The following is a 15646-nucleotide window of genomic DNA, read 5'->3' on the forward strand; positions in this document are numbered from 1 at the left end:
TTTGTTGTAGAAAGAATAGTGATTCTTTAATTCGTTTGCAACACATTTGTTGCTCATTACTTTGTGACAAACGACAGTATTCTTACAGTATTCAGAACAAGCCCCCCGTTGCGTCCCCTACCTTAGCAAAGATCTGCCACAGCTGAGCCTCATCTGGGTTATTGAGGGCTGTCCTCACGTTCAAATGACATCATACTGCAATTACTTTCCCTTTTCTATTCAAGGGGTTTGCGTCCCTTTGAATTTCAGAACAGCCGAGTTCTAAGTCGGAATAAAACTACAAAACGAGAAGTGTTTTAGATATTAACCGTATATTGCCCAGCAGCTATTGAAATGACACGTCCGTGTGGAAATAGAAACAGTAGATGTTCACCGATATCGCAGAAGTTATTTTCTACGTTCAACTTAAAAAAAAAAACCTGTAAAAGCACGCGATTGACCAGTTATAATACGAGCATACGTTTACGTTGATACACTAATCCCTTTTATTATGACTGGATACCCAGACATTTTCTTTAATGGCCAAACGAAAACTTTTTTGACTTTGAACTTATGAATGGACGAATGAGGTTTTTCTTTTTAATTAAAAAATGCTTTCAAACAGACGAAGAACAGACAAAAGCAAAAAAAAAAACACCGCATTGTTTCCCTTGATTTGTTTATAGACACTTCACTGGGTTTCAAGTGACTTCTTAAGCCTTCATTCACCCCCCCCTCCCAAAGAAGACAGCACAGCTGCAAACCAGGGTCGGCAGACCAGCCAAGGCACTTCGAGGACGGCCTCTGGGTACAAAAGAGGCGGTGAGGAGAGCGCCGACTTCATTTAACGACGACAAGAACAACACAACCGGAAACGCTCCCCGCGGACGCCTGGGCGCTCCAATCAGTGGCCGGGAGCGGCGGCGGCCGAGTCCTCTTTGTCCCTGAGAGGCTTCTTGCAGGTGAGCATGAGCAGCAGTAACATGGGCAGGTGCCAGAGGCTGCAGAAGAAGAGCCGGCGCGCACTGCCGCGGCTGGCCTCCCGGTGGAAGCGGAACCCGAGGTAGCTGATGTAGAGGTTGATGGGCAGCGACACGACGGGGAAGGCCCAGGTGGTGACGTCCAGGGCGGGGGCCAGGGCGGACAGGCCGACCAGCGCCAGGGCGTGCCGCAGCGCCACCCGGCGGCACAGGCCCGGGTGGGTGACGGACATCATGCGGTAGCCGCCTCTGGAGTAGTCCTCCCGCAGGTTCCAGCTGAGCGCGTTGAAGTGGGGAAACTGCCAGGAATACAGGAACCCTCCCAGCAGCAACGCACCTGGGAACAGGAAGACAAGCCCCAGCCAGAGTCAGGCCAATTGTCTGCAATGTTTCTTCAGTCAGCACAATGATCAACATTTCGGCGATTTTTGTTTTATCTTTAAATTTACACTTGCCAACTGTTTCTTGTATTTTCTGTGCAGCTTTCAACACCCCCTTACAGCTGCAAGTCCTGCACCACAGGGGGAGAATATGGACCTCTTCTGAATCACTGAGAGCTCCGTGGAGCCCTACAGGAGAGCTAGCCACCGATTGGAGGAGTGGCATCTCACAAAAATCACTTCAAGGTTATGGGGCACCCACTCCTTGGAGTCACTGTGGTGCAGCAAACTGAGCTCACTGGAGTCACTGGATGATTTGTGGCTGTCCAATCCCAGGGTGCAGCAGCATCATGAGGGGGAATCGGGTCAGGTCCAGTGGTCACAGAGGCCCAGAAACACTCCAAACAAACACATTTACGTAACTGGAGTATTAGCAAAGAAACAGTCTGCTTTCCTCCTCCAGCAGGTGAAATAAAAAAAAACGAAAAATACAGAAATACAGAAAAGAAAGCGGAAGTCTTCTTTTCCTGGTGTGCTCCAATTATGCCAGAACACTCTGGTCACTTCATTCTGTTTGTTTTTTTTTGCCAAGATTTAAAGAGAAACCAGGAGTTCCAATGCATGTCAGCAACAAGAATGCAGCATTTTATTAGAGTATTAACAACGTTGGGAGTTTGGATTAAAAAATAGACATGTGACTCTTGAGTTTCCGAACTCGTAATCCACGCTACCTAACAGGTTTGTGCATGGTAACTGTATGAACAGTTTGAGAAATATCTTTAACGGAGCTCTTTCTTAACCCCTTGTCTCCTGGGGGCCTTTTCAAGGGTCGGACTCGGGGTTTGTGGTGCAGGCCAGCGTGTGTGAAATAAGTGGTAAAGGGCTGAAAAAAGAAAAAAAAAACGATCCACAACATCCCGTCCTCCATTTTCCAAACGACATTGTCGCGGCAACGGCCAGCGCCGGACGCATCGCAAACCCTGCGCCCGGCGTGGCCTCTGCGGTCGGGTTTGCATGGTGTCGCAAAGTGTCTACCGGCGCCTGCAAATTCCTCAGGCCGCTAACCAGGCAGGAAGAAGCCTTAAAACGATGGAAACCGTCTCGCGTTTCACATCCTGTATATACAGCAAACAGAAGAGGTGCTACAGGGATAGGGATGGATTCTAAAACAATGCTGCCAGAAAACCATACAAATCCAGCAGTTTAAATTTGACAGATGGCAAACACGGGCTTTTATCTTGTTTGTTCCCCTTGGGCTATGTAAGTCCATAAATCCCTAAAAAATACGGACGCAGGAAGTATTGGCACAACTTCAGCATGTGTGGAAGAAAGGCAATTCTCAAGCATCTACTTCCACCAATAAAAACGCACACACTGGACTGTGTTTGGGGAAACTCAATGAATGCCACTAATCAACTGTTTATCAATTACAGGCTAGGGATATTTTAAGTAATATGTGATATTACTTTAAAGGTATGAAGCCACAGAGAAGGGTAAAAGAATATATATACTTCATAACCACCAGCTTTCAGTGTCATTGAGGATTTGAAGATTCTCTTCATTTTCAGGAAAACACAGAATGAGAGCACATGTACTTGAGTTTGATACAAGCCCAGTCACTGCTCTGATTCATAAACCCAAGGCAAAGGCAACACCACCTAAATCGGCACTCTGATTATTTTGGCTGAAGAGCTACAATCATTTTTACATTTCCATTCTGCTGATATGAATGTAGCTCTGTTGGTAATGATTTTATATTTTCAGAATTACACTGTATTTGCTTGGAATAGTCTAGATCATTATGTAAAAAAACAACACTGTTATCTCTCTACATGTTTAGATGTCCAAAAATAGGACCATTCAAGATCGGAATCTATTTAATAAACTTGTGTTTGCCTGCACTTCAGATGACTGGTAATAGACAAACAGTGAATTCGCAGTCACCATAACATCTACTTGAATTTTTTACAGGGAATAACCTCTTGCATTCCTTCTTCCAGGCCCACTTGCTTCTTTGAACCTAATAAAGGCAATAAATTAAAGGAGTTGCTCAACTATTTAGAAATATAAGACAGTAAATTAAGTAATGTTTAATCAGAACTAGGCTTTGATCAGCTCTTTTCCTGCTACACTGGTATCGAGAGATTCCAAGGCCCTGGGATTTTTTTCCTAGTGTTCTGTTTCTGTGCAAGATCCAAGCGCCCCTTAATCAGCCTGTGTGAGAGTGAAGGCAAAATGAAGCACTGCAATTAGGGGGGTTTCCCAAGGTGGCCAATTAGGATTTCCCAACAGCAATTACTAAAGTGAAGGATATTCACGGCAAAATGAAATGTTTCAGATTAAAATATATGAGCCTACGCTTTAAGAAAAATGGCAACACACACAAATCTTTGAGCTCACCATATCTGTGTGGGTTATACACCTTGGGATGCACTGCAGATCTGTGATTTAGAAACTGTTTTTTGAATTATTAATCTTTCTTGCATTAAAGCCATGAAGGTAATGCCTTGCATTACCCATGCAGCTGAGCACTGTCAGTGCAGGTAAGAGCAGACGCCACCTCCAGTCATTAACTTCCTTTCATTGTACGAGTGGATGGCGAGGATCATGGCTTGTCTACTGAGACACTGCTGAGTGGGAGGCTTGGTAAACCATCAGCCCCTGCACTTGTTACCCTCACTGATTGTAGGAAAATCGTTAATGCACGTTTGGATTCTATTTTTAAGGGTCTGTACATCTGCAATGCTCCACCTGTGAACTCTGACCTACCTGTGTCCAGGGAGCCCGTGGCTGCTGTCCAGCCCATGACGGGAGGGATGGCCCCCACTATCGACCCCACCCAGGTGTTGGAGATGCTCAGCCTCTTCAGGGGGGTGTAGCAGCAGGTGTAGAGGAAGATGTTGAAGGCCCCCAGAGCACCGGTCAGCGGGTTCACAGCCAGGGTGAGCAGGGCGATGCCGGGGATGGCACAGGCGGCCGCGAAGGACACTGCGTGGAGTGGGCTGAGAGGCACAGCAAGAAGGGGGCGGGAGGTCAGAGCCGGAAGGACGAGGCGACCTAGAGAGTGAGCCGCCGTGCACACGGTACTCTGGCACCCACATGGGCTGGATCTGCTACACATCTCTCCATATTGGTGCTTTCTAAATTTAACAAGCACACACGACTTCGGCAAAAAACGGCAGGATGTTTGGAGAAAAAAAAAATGTACTGCGCAATTTGTTTAGGTGTTGAGTTTTGACATAGAAAATGTGGCTTGCTTAGCGCTCGCCGGCTTTACACGGAACACAGGCACATGTGTTTGGCACAGAAACCGCCCTCACCCCCCCGCTGACATACACACATGAAAAAAAAAAACACTTTGAACATCAACCCCAAAAGTTGTGCATATAAGCAGGCAGTTAATAATTAACACAGCTCTCCGCGTCCTGCAGAGTTCCTGTTGACAGTTGTGAGAGCTCAGCTGGGGCAGATGGGTATCTGGCTCCTCTGCCAGACAGGCCAAGGTGCTGAGGGATGTAACCTCCGTGCCCCCCGACCCTCTCCCTCCCCCGAGCAGGGCAGCTACCTCTTTTCTGGCCGTGAATAGACCATTGCCCAGCCGAGAAGCAGCCGAATCTGCCAGAGCTCACTGGGTGAGCTACGAGGAAGGGATGCTTTTGCATATCATATGGTTCATTTTTTCCCCAAGGATGACCATTTTTAAATAGAAAACTGAAAAGGCGTTTTTACATCAACACAAGTGGTCATTCTGATAAAATAATTGTTACTCCCTCAGAGTACTGTGTTTACATGCACCTAATAACACATAATTGTACAAGGAGCCTGTGTAATTCTCAGCCAATGTCCGTCAATCATTCTATTTTTTAAATATCAACAGGAATACTAGTATAAAAGCCCCTGGGGCCACAGACAGTGAGAAGAAATGATAAAAGAAGTCCAGTCTGTTGAAGATTTTAAGACCAAAGTATGTTACAGTGTAACTGAAATGACTTTACCAGGAGCTTAATCAAATTTAGCAATAGCATGTTTGTACTCAGAACTATCGATTGGGTTGGCAAAGTACAAGCCCTGAGTTCTAACATTCTTCTGTGCCTATTCTTATCTTTTGGAAACCCATTTTTTCCATAAGAATCGTAGGAAATTATGAATGCTATTAGAAAGGTAAGAAATAAAAGAAGTTAGTAGCAGTTAATTGATCCAAGGAATATCATCCAGCTGTTTCTTGAAAGCAGCAGTGGTTGTGGCTCCTACAACATGGCTGGGTAGCTTTTTCCAGGCTCCCACAACCCTCTAAAATCCGCAATAAAAAATGAATACTTGCAGTGAACGTAAAATCTGAAATAAATTACAGTTCACTCAAATAGAGGTCACTTTTTTAAGCTTTTAAAGGGGCTAAACTCTTAGAATGCTGCTACACAATTGCAACAACACAGAAAAGATTTAGATTTAAGTTACAGCGTCTATGCTCATTTCTACTCCTGACTCACTGAGCTGCACTGAGAGGTCATTTATTATCCCATGGCACTACAGTTGTGTAAATAAATAATTACACTCCAAAGCAGCACTCTGTGGACATCTGGCCTCTGAACTGACACAGAATGATGTCTAGAACATAAAGCACTAGAACTAATAGCAAAAAGATATACCACTGGCCAAGTAAGGCCTTGCTGCAACCTGCTTTTGGTCAAGATTCTAATCTCTATCATGCTACATATGCTAAGTTAAATGTTTGAGCCAGCCAGCATTCTGCTCCCCTTTACAATCAAAGACTTTATTATGCTTTGGCCTGTATTCTCCTAACTACACTGATTTCATTTTGATCTAACATATACACGCTCTTTGTCATTTTTGGCCACTTTTTTTTTTTGCCTTGACAAGAGCTTTCATATTAATCCCCTTAAGCCTTTTAGGCCGCTTGTCATTTTGCTCATAACTTCCTAGGCAGTGGCTGAAGACATTATTCCAACATGCACAGAGCACACAGAGCATGGGGGGTAAGGTATATTGTCTGTGGGATAAGATCATTTATCTTCAAAGCTGGCGCAGTGCTGCAGGCATGCCATAAGCCCGGGATTTAGCTCAACAAAAAAGGTGGTGATTGAGTAGATGATCAGCATCCTTTTGATAATGCCCAGGAACCCCAATGCTAGTTTACAGACACGCCGGACACACAGGAACACATCCGTCTGTCCAGTGGAAAGTAACTGTTTTAGTCAGAAACCCATTAGGAAGCAGACTATCTGTCGCTTAGATAAAAGGTGGAAAAAAGGAAATGCTACAAATAAGACTAATAGCCAAGTCATAATAATAGGCAAAAGGTAGAAGAAGTGCAGAGATATGGGAATCATGTTTTCAAATTACTAAATTACTAAAATAATTAATTGATTCTGTTACTCTGTGACTAATGGTTTCCTGCAAGATATGCATTAAACTACGCATGTAAGATCCAGATTTAAGTATTTCTGAATATTCCTTCTGTCGCCGTGTCTATCCAGCCTGCCCCTCTCCTTCCAAGGCATCAGAAAAAAATCTTCCCTTGAAGGGATAAAAAAAAAACAACCGACAAAGGTTTCCCCTGATGAAGAATCCTGCCACCCCTGCCAGCACGACCAAGAAACACTGGACGGCGTCAGCGAATGGGAGGTCGCAGGTTACAGGGGTCATCGCCGACAGGACTGCCGCCAAAGGGCCCGGTCGCGGGGGCGAGCTGACCGGGTCTGACCTCACTCCTGGGGAGGCAGCGGACTCATCCCGGCTCCATCCCGTCCCTCCCCCTCCCCCTCCCTCTCCCTCTCTGGCATGCCTCGTGCAACCAGACGGGGCTTCCATTGAAGTGAACGCGCCGTGAAACTCTACTCGCACTGCAGGATCTGGGCAGCTTCCTAACACCACGGGGGGGCACAGTGCCCACAGATTTAACATACCCCCCCCCCCACAGCAAGCACTGCCTCTCCACAGCACTCGAAATTCTGCTAGAAAGAAAACACGTAACGAAAAAGACAGGAAAAGAACAGCAGCCCAGCAAGGAAGGGGCTTGGTAATGGTATCAGGTGTGCAGGATTATTATTAATAATAATCTGTCTGACAGTTTCTCCCGAAGCAACTTTCTCTGTAAGGCTACAACTTTATACAGCTTTGCATTGGTGAGGGTGAAGCTTCGGGCTCAAGCATACAACAGCATGAACCCATACCCTCCCTGTTACTAAGCCATAGAATCACCGACGTGCCTCATAGAAAGGAATTCCTCTATTGAAATGTGATGGCCATTCAAGTTCAGATAGGAGAGGTTAACTCCAGGACTGTGTTAAATGACTTAAGTGAGATCGCTTTGCATGGGGAGCTGCAAGCAAAAGCAAACATATAATACAATAAAATAAAAAGCCAAGGTGTTTGCACCAATAAAGCTTTCACCAAATGACAATTCTTGATATTTATGAGAATAAAAACTGCAAAAGAATGACATAACTACAGTACAGAAATACAAAACAATCAAACATTTTACAAACTCTAGTTCAGTATTATTAATGGCTGAAATACAACAATTTGTATCTTTCACAGAAGACCCCTCCCATCAAAAATTCTGTTTTACTACCTCTAATTAACTCAATTAATTACTTCTACAGATTCTTGGCAATTCTCGCTATTTATGAGAATAAAAAAAAAACTGCCATGAAATGCTTATTTAGAAAACAGGCTGCAATTTAAAAATAGAATAATTCTTGGTTACTGCAAAGAAACGACACGTCTACAGTACAGAAATAAAACATAAAATAATCTGACTTCCAGCTGCTGCAGATCAGGCTACAGGTTAGTCTCTGTCACTTTGGAGATCAACACTGGAAACCCATTTGCTAGGGATTTATTAAGCTTACAGCCACACAATGTTTATAGAAGGCAAACCTACTCACATTTTAAATAATAAACTATTAAGAACAGTACCTATTAAAGTATACTTTTATGACCCTGAGATGTCACAAAACATTTCTCTCGTGCTGTGCAAAGTTGCACAATTACCAACAATGCATGACTTGAAAAATGTTATACTGTGTTTATACTACTTCAGCTGTTGCTGTGGAACTGGAAAATTGTGCACCAAACCTTCTCACAGCAAATGATTGCTTAAAGTCCAGAAGAGCACAAGTACTGCAGTGGTGTACTAAACAGACAGCCTGTGGCAAAATGTACTTACACAGTGCCGTTTTAAAACGGAGATTACTTTACCTCACAGTTAGTGTTATCCATTTTAAACAGCATCTGAAATGAACTGTCACATTTAAAATGGACCGCAAGCACCCCGAGTCCATGCAGTGCAGATCTGTCTGAAGGAACTTATCTGCTTCTTCAGCTTGTCCTCATGAGATCTTGCTCTTACATCAGCACATCGATCGAGTACTCTAGAAACTTGCCCTGCCACCTTTTATTAACAATATAATAAAAAACAAGAACATTTTCTTTTGCCAGCAGCAAAACAGCAGCAAAAATTACAGCAGAATTAGGATTTTTTTTTGTCCTTTTTTGTTCCCTAAAAACCTGTTTTTTAAAGCGTTATCCACTCCACACAGCGCAGAGGAAGGAGAAGACAGGCCTCTGTGCATCTCGGGTTACACCTGGCAGGTGTGTGAGGCCATGAGGCAGCGCCTACCTGATCTGGCCCCTCACGAGCGGTCTGTTCTTTGTCCGGTTCATGTTGGAATCAAACGGCACCTCAAAGTACTGCAGGCAGAGACAAAAAGACAGAGAGAGAAGACAAATATATATGAGAATAAAAGGCAACTTGACAGAGGGCATCAGAGAATCACGCAGCACTGTCTCCTGAGGGGTGTTCAAATACAGAACCAATATTCCAACAGGTCTTTTTAACTCTATTTTACAGGTAGTAATGATACACACCTGATGCACTCAACAGAGAATAAACAGAAACGTGGTCCACACACCGCCTGCAATTACAATACAATGAACTACTCCTACACAGTACAGTGTAGATCAAAGGCTGAATACAAATTAGTGTTTCAATGAAGGTTTTTTCTTATAAACATATTTGTAAGGCTACGTGGAAATGGCTTATCAATACAAATATCTAACTGCTGCTCTCACATAATAAGTGGCTTCTTTAACAAACTAAAATTCTCACTTGGAAAACATCAGGCTGTTAGTGGAAAAAAGTACATATGATGCACAAAATTTCTTTGTTTTATAATCTGCTCTAGGGAATCAGCAATTTAGTCTTCTCTCAGGGTTTGGTAGTTTAAGTAAAACACAAACACATGGGACTATTAAAGACGCGTCTTTTGTAGAAATAAAATATGCCGTGTGCATGTGCGCACGTAATGTAGAAAACAGATACTCTCCTGTATCCAAATAATATCTGGACCCATTACGATGAAATATTACAGACATAAAATAACTAATAAACAGATAATTCACTTTTTTTCTAATTTACTGCATCACTGTGACAACAGAAAGCCTACAGATTTAACAAACGTTTCCTCAGTTCAGCCAACCTTCATATATTCTCAGTTACCTTAAAGAGCAAGCCAGACCGCAGAACTGCTAGGGCAGTGCGTCTTCTGATTCTCCACAAGTGTAAGTCGTTATTTCACCCAGATGAAGTCACACTTCCTTTAATTTCAGCACTACCAGAAGGAAAATATGTTTCTGCGTTTAAAGCGAAGTCTTAAGTTTTGAACTGACTTTTTTATTATCTTGAGAACAGCACACAATGTAAGGGCTTCTTTCTTTCCAGCAGCATAACTTTTAATGAGAGGTATGTACTGGACATTTTTTTGAAAAATCATGCCTCAGTGTTTTTCACCTAGTGACATGCAGTACTTGAACGTGCTTTGCCATTTAGGCAAGATTGCAATTAAAACAAACACGGAACAAAGAAAATAGATTTAGTTTTTTCCTCCCTCCTCCCCACACATTAAACCAGTTGTGGAACTGCAGAAATTTGGGCCCTGCCTGAATATCAGTGGTAACTCTCAGCTACAAATATTTTACCACCAGTTTCACAGATGTCAAGCATAAACTTTCTGCAGATCTCACCGTAACATGTCTGCAGTACGTATTATTTTTTATAGCCTGCGATATTTGTGATGCGTACAGTATGTAAAGTACAGCTGTTGCTAAAGATCGCTGCTAGGGCAAAGTGTTAATTCTCTTTCCTGGGTCGACGGAACAAAGGGAAAAGCTAAAGAGGCTCTTGAGCTTCAATCGCATGTCTGGCTTATGGTGCAATATGCGTATTCTGGGGTTTGTTCATTTGACAAAACTCCAGAGTGGCTTTACAATTCATTTGGGCCTCCTTTCTGCACATGTCAGAAGTATCATCTACTATTTCACCAAGCAGAAACATGAAAATGCTTACTGGATAAAACCCATAGCATGGCCAGATGTTTTTCATTTGTGGGTGACAAATTTCTTTCCAGTTTAACAGCCCCCTCTCCCCCCCCCAATATACAATGCGTCCTGTAATTAGTGTTCACGGTTATGCATCAGGCAAAGTTGTCTGGTGCTTATTCGTTTTTGTTCTGTGTGAAGCACTCATTGGTTCCTCATACCCTCTCTTTAGCACAGCTCCACCAGAAATCAGTGTCAATTTCCTCAAATGCGATGCACAGATCTTCCGTTATCTTCACCCTTTGCATTTTGACCGGCTGCAGTTGTACCATAAGTCACTTTGGATAAAAGCATCTGCCAAACTGAAGAAATGTAAATGTGTCAATATTCTAAATCACTAGCCAAGTATGGTTACTCTACATATCGGAAGTCATGTCTCACTGTTATCCAATGAAGGTCTGCCACCTTTAAATCATGTCTCATCTCTGAAACAACAAAACGGAGTTGACTTCACCTCCTCCCACACATCCCCACCACGAGTTACTGCAGTAAGCGGTTTGTGGAGGCCTCATCTTGCTCTGCCATTAGATTACGCACAGTCAGCTTAGCAAGAGCTGTGTCGGGTGGGGAACCACACACACTCGTATGACCAAGAACGACACGCAGTCACTGAAGAGTTAACACAGACGCGTGCAATACAGAAAAAACTTTACTGTGCCAGTGACCAGTCTGATTTCTCTACATGGGTTTTTTTTACTCCTTTTCATACGATCAACCTCTTTAAAGAAATGTTTTATTTCCTTACGCAGTTGGATAAAGTCTTTTTCTATCATTTCTGTCTCGTACATCATGTGACTTCATTTTGCCCCAAGAAAACTCCTTATATTACTTTCGGTTTGTTAGTGAGTTTGATTCACTTACTAAAACTTCACACCACCAAGTTATTTTACCATATATTTTTTGTGTCCCGTTGTTGTCCTTTTCAAGTAAAACAAATGCAAATTGACATACTAACCATTTTCAGTGACAGCTTTCATTTTAAACCTGCAAGACTACAGCTTGACTGAAATCAGTTACAGGCACAGCACTGACAGAAATGGAGGGTCACTGAACAGATTGATTATGTAGGCAGGCAGTAGCAAGAATTTTTAGGAACAGCTGTATATACAGTATATCGTTTTTTCAGAGGAAAGAAGACAGCATTTTTCTGAAGGCAGGAGGTAGACATGCAGAGAGGTTTTGGAAACACAAACAGGACATGAGCCTTAGGACAAAATATTCTTAACATACTGCAAATATTTGTAGTTAAGATCATCGTCAGGGATAACACTGGAGAGCAGAACAAAACATACGACACATATGTATTAAAGAGAGCCTAGTTGGCATAAAGAAAGGAAGACATCACCTGCTGGTGCCTAGCACTATGTTTTCCACTGATTCTGAATCAGTGCAAGCAACCCCATTAGTTAGCAAGTCTGCTTCAGTTCTATCAATTCTCTACTGAAACTAAAGCAGAGCAGCTCTACTTCAGCAGGAGACATTCCAGTGCAGCAAACCTGCCTCCTCTGTCAGCACCTGCCTGCCTTGTTCCACCTGGCCCCACCTGCTGGGATCTGCTGTGGCCCAGAGCTCCTAAAGACCACCGCGTGGAAGCAGCGTCAGAGGAGGAACAAAGAGTCCAAAAATACCCAAATTATTATTTACTCCACATTGACAGCTGATGTGCCAGATTGTTGCTTTCAGACCCTTTGTGTCCCGAGTTTATTTGGAGTTGACCCCCAACAGTTAATGTTGACAGGCCCAGGTCTGGCTGACAGAAATACCACAGACAGGTGTGGATGCTGTAGTAAGGAGGGAAAAAAAAGAAAAACAACAACAATGTTTGTTTAGTGGTATTGTGACTAAATAGAGCAGAAAGCAGAAAATGTCACCTTATTTCTTACGCAAATACGGCTGAACAACATGTACATGAGAATTTACCATTTTCTTTTTTGTGTGAGATTTATAGAATTAAGTTTAACTCTCTAGTAGTTAGTATGAAGCTGAACACACTCTGTTATAAGTTTCCCTGTGGGCACATTGGTTTGTCTTGTTTTGTGTTTTGAATTGAAAATAACATCAGTATTAATAAAGTGATCTGCACCAGAGCTAGGAGAGTGCAGACAACTGTACTTCTCAAGTGCAGGGGGAAAGCTTGATCTCAAGATAACCAAAAAATGTAAACTTTTGATGCCAACTCCTCCTCATTGATTTTGAGTTGTCTGAATATAAAAATTACAAACCAACGGAAGCCATCTACTCGGTTTAATCAATTGACTAATTGATCCCTGGCTTCCATCCAATTGCTCTTTAAAAGAAGCCACGGGACTGGCTTTGACAAGCGTCTCATGTTTCACTAACCACAAAGCAGAAAACAAATGCAACAGGTCACGTGTGAATGTGTTAAAAACTCAGGGGTACCTGGGATTAAAAAGTTAAACAGGATCAGCGTTCTTGGGTGTTTGTAGGAAAGCATTCTGGCTTGAGTTACATAGACCTGCACCATCGCTTCGCTTTCGTCCTTCAGAATCAAGAACACACTCTTTTTTTCCCAGACGCTTTCCTTTTCCAGAAGGTTCTTCCTTCAGTCCAACGTACTGTAGTTGATTTCTTCACAAAGGACCTTCCATGCAGCTCAGACCTGTGTTAATATGAGGACCCCCTCAATCCTAGATCAATATTCTAGATCCACTGCTCATCCCACGCATTACTAGTTCATACTTAAAATAGTGTTCTGCAACTTCCACTTTCAGACTTCACGCTGTTATATCTTTTGAACGAGGGAGAAGGGGTTAATTAAAAGTCTTGTTGTTGGAGACGCAAAACTCCTCTTTTTTAAGAAGAGGAAGTGATGCGAGCCAACACACACACACACACACAGCGTGTGATTAATAATCTGCCAGCCCGCTGCCCAAGCCACATGGTTGTGCTGTCCAGTCCCAGCTCAGGGTGCTCTCCCCTTTATCATCCAGCCAACTCCTGGGCTGTTTCTCCAAATCCCACCACCTCCCCCAACGCGCTTCAGTTACACACGAAACACTGCAAGTGACTCAACTTCACTAAAGCGCACATTTGGACAGGAAAAATCCTGTAAGACAGCCGTATTGCGACTGCTGGGATCATGAACACAGAACGTTCTCGATGTTGCGAAGTTCCGGCGGAGGTCCCAGCTGCCCTTGAAGGTGTGCTTGTTGACGGATTTGATTTGGATTGGTCCAAAATTTCACTAGATTGCAAAAAGAAATGGAAACTTAAAGATCAAGCTTTCCTTTGAAACAGTGACTATAATTGTTCGGAAAATAAGAAAGGCAGAACTTGAATACCACACCTAGTGTTCAACAACTGTTTTAAAGTCTTCATATGTGAGCTATAAGAAAGAAAGGAAAAACAAACAAGTGGGCTCCTTAATGCACTAAGGACATGCTCTCTGCTCATCTAATACACTTTGCGGCTGTCACAGAACGGCGATATTTAGTTCATTCCATTCTAGGAGGAGACAAAACAGAGACAGCTGCAGTCTAACACACCACCTACACATCACACATCTGGTTCTCAAAGAAAAATATATATTAAAAATATCCACATATATATGTAGATATAAGGATAACGTTATGTCCAGCACTCAAGATCTTTGGAATAGATCAGCCCTAACTGACTCTCATGAGACTGTTGTGAAGTGTCAGAAAAGTGAAAAAGCTGGTTAATCGTTCAATTTTTAAAGCGGACCTTTACAGACACCATAGGATATTCGAAAGTGCCTTGGACTGGAACCTCTCAAAGCCTCTTCAATTAAGCTCGCTTCCAAGTCCCCCTGGATGAGGGCTTTATGTTGGCAAGTTGTCAGCTGGCAAAGCCTTCACCTGATTAATGGGCTCTTTTCTGAATAACGATGTGCTAAACTGTCCTTATTTTAATCAGCCAATTAATACTTTGCAGCTCTGTTTTATTTCACGGTAAAACATTACAAAGCGCTTCCCCACATCTCAGATGCCATCCTTTAATACTGCAAATCCGCAGAGTTTGGGTTTACGTGAAGAAAAGAAATCTGGGCATTTGCCACTACATCTGCGTTACAAAGACTGTTTTTGTTCCTGGTTCATATTTACCTTTCAAGCTTTTGCTTTCCTGGGGGTTGGGGGAAATAACATGCCTAATTTTATTATTTTTTTATTTTTAATAAAAGCTGAAGACTGAAATTCAGCTGAAAGACCACTGATGTGTGTCCTTTCTGCCCTGTGCTTCCAAAAACCCACTTCATAGTGCAGCACAGTTTAAAGTTGACTCATCTTTTTTTTTTTTAGAAAAGAGGAATCGCACAATGCAAGCTGCTTATTTCACAGTTTTAAAAATTCCCTTATCGGATCCCAGGACGCTTTCTGTGTTGTGCCTCCTACTGGGGTACGGAGGTCAGGTAACCTCCCACATATACATACACTTCAAATGACGACACTCGTCATAAAGGAGACATTCTCCAGGCCAGCTTGGTTCTTCATACTTCCCACAACTGTCAGCACACGAACGGATCAGAAAACAACACTGTGAGATCAACCAAATAAAAAGGCTTTCATTATTGTCATTAAAAAGGCTGAAGAACATAAGAAAGGTTACTAATGAGAAGAGGCCACTCTGCCCATCTATCTCATTTGGTTTTATAGCAGCTAAGTGGTCCAAAGACCTCATCCAGCTGCTTCATGAAAGAAACCAGGGTGTCCAGCTTTGATAACCTTGCTAAAGACCTCGTTTCAGTTCTGTGCAAATACAACACAGCTCACATTTAGCCCATGATTCATCTCCAGTACTTCTGCAAATGTGAACCAGCCAACCTAGAGGACCAATAAGATTTCATGTCCTGGAAGACGCACATTAATTTGTAACTAATTTTAAATGACACCAGTTTTGTTTTAACAGCCAACCAACACCCTCTTTTTT

At 42.8% G+C, this 15646-nt stretch overlaps 1 protein-coding gene across 1 annotated transcript in view; it reads right to left on the minus strand.

The window, feature by feature from the left end:
• cox10 (cytochrome c oxidase assembly factor heme A:farnesyltransferase COX10) overlaps positions 1-15646 on the minus strand; it is a 46131-nt gene continuing 30485 nt past the window's right edge. The window contains exons 5-7 of the mRNA XM_088927312.1: positions 8982-9052; positions 4109-4341; positions 1-1296 (exon numbers count right to left, since the gene is read on the minus strand). Coding sequence (XP_088783438.1) covers positions 884-1296; positions 4109-4341; positions 8982-9052 — 717 coding nt within the window. The 3' untranslated portion in view covers positions 1-883. The remainder of the gene's footprint in view (positions 1297-4108; positions 4342-8981; positions 9053-15646) is intronic.

The sequence above is a fragment of the Atractosteus spatula genome, chromosome 11, assembly GCF_055471065.1.
Source record: "Atractosteus spatula isolate fAtrSpa1 chromosome 11, fAtrSpa1.hap1, whole genome shotgun sequence".
In the NCBI taxonomy this organism is placed as follows: domain Eukaryota; kingdom Metazoa; phylum Chordata; class Actinopteri; order Semionotiformes; family Lepisosteidae; genus Atractosteus; species Atractosteus spatula.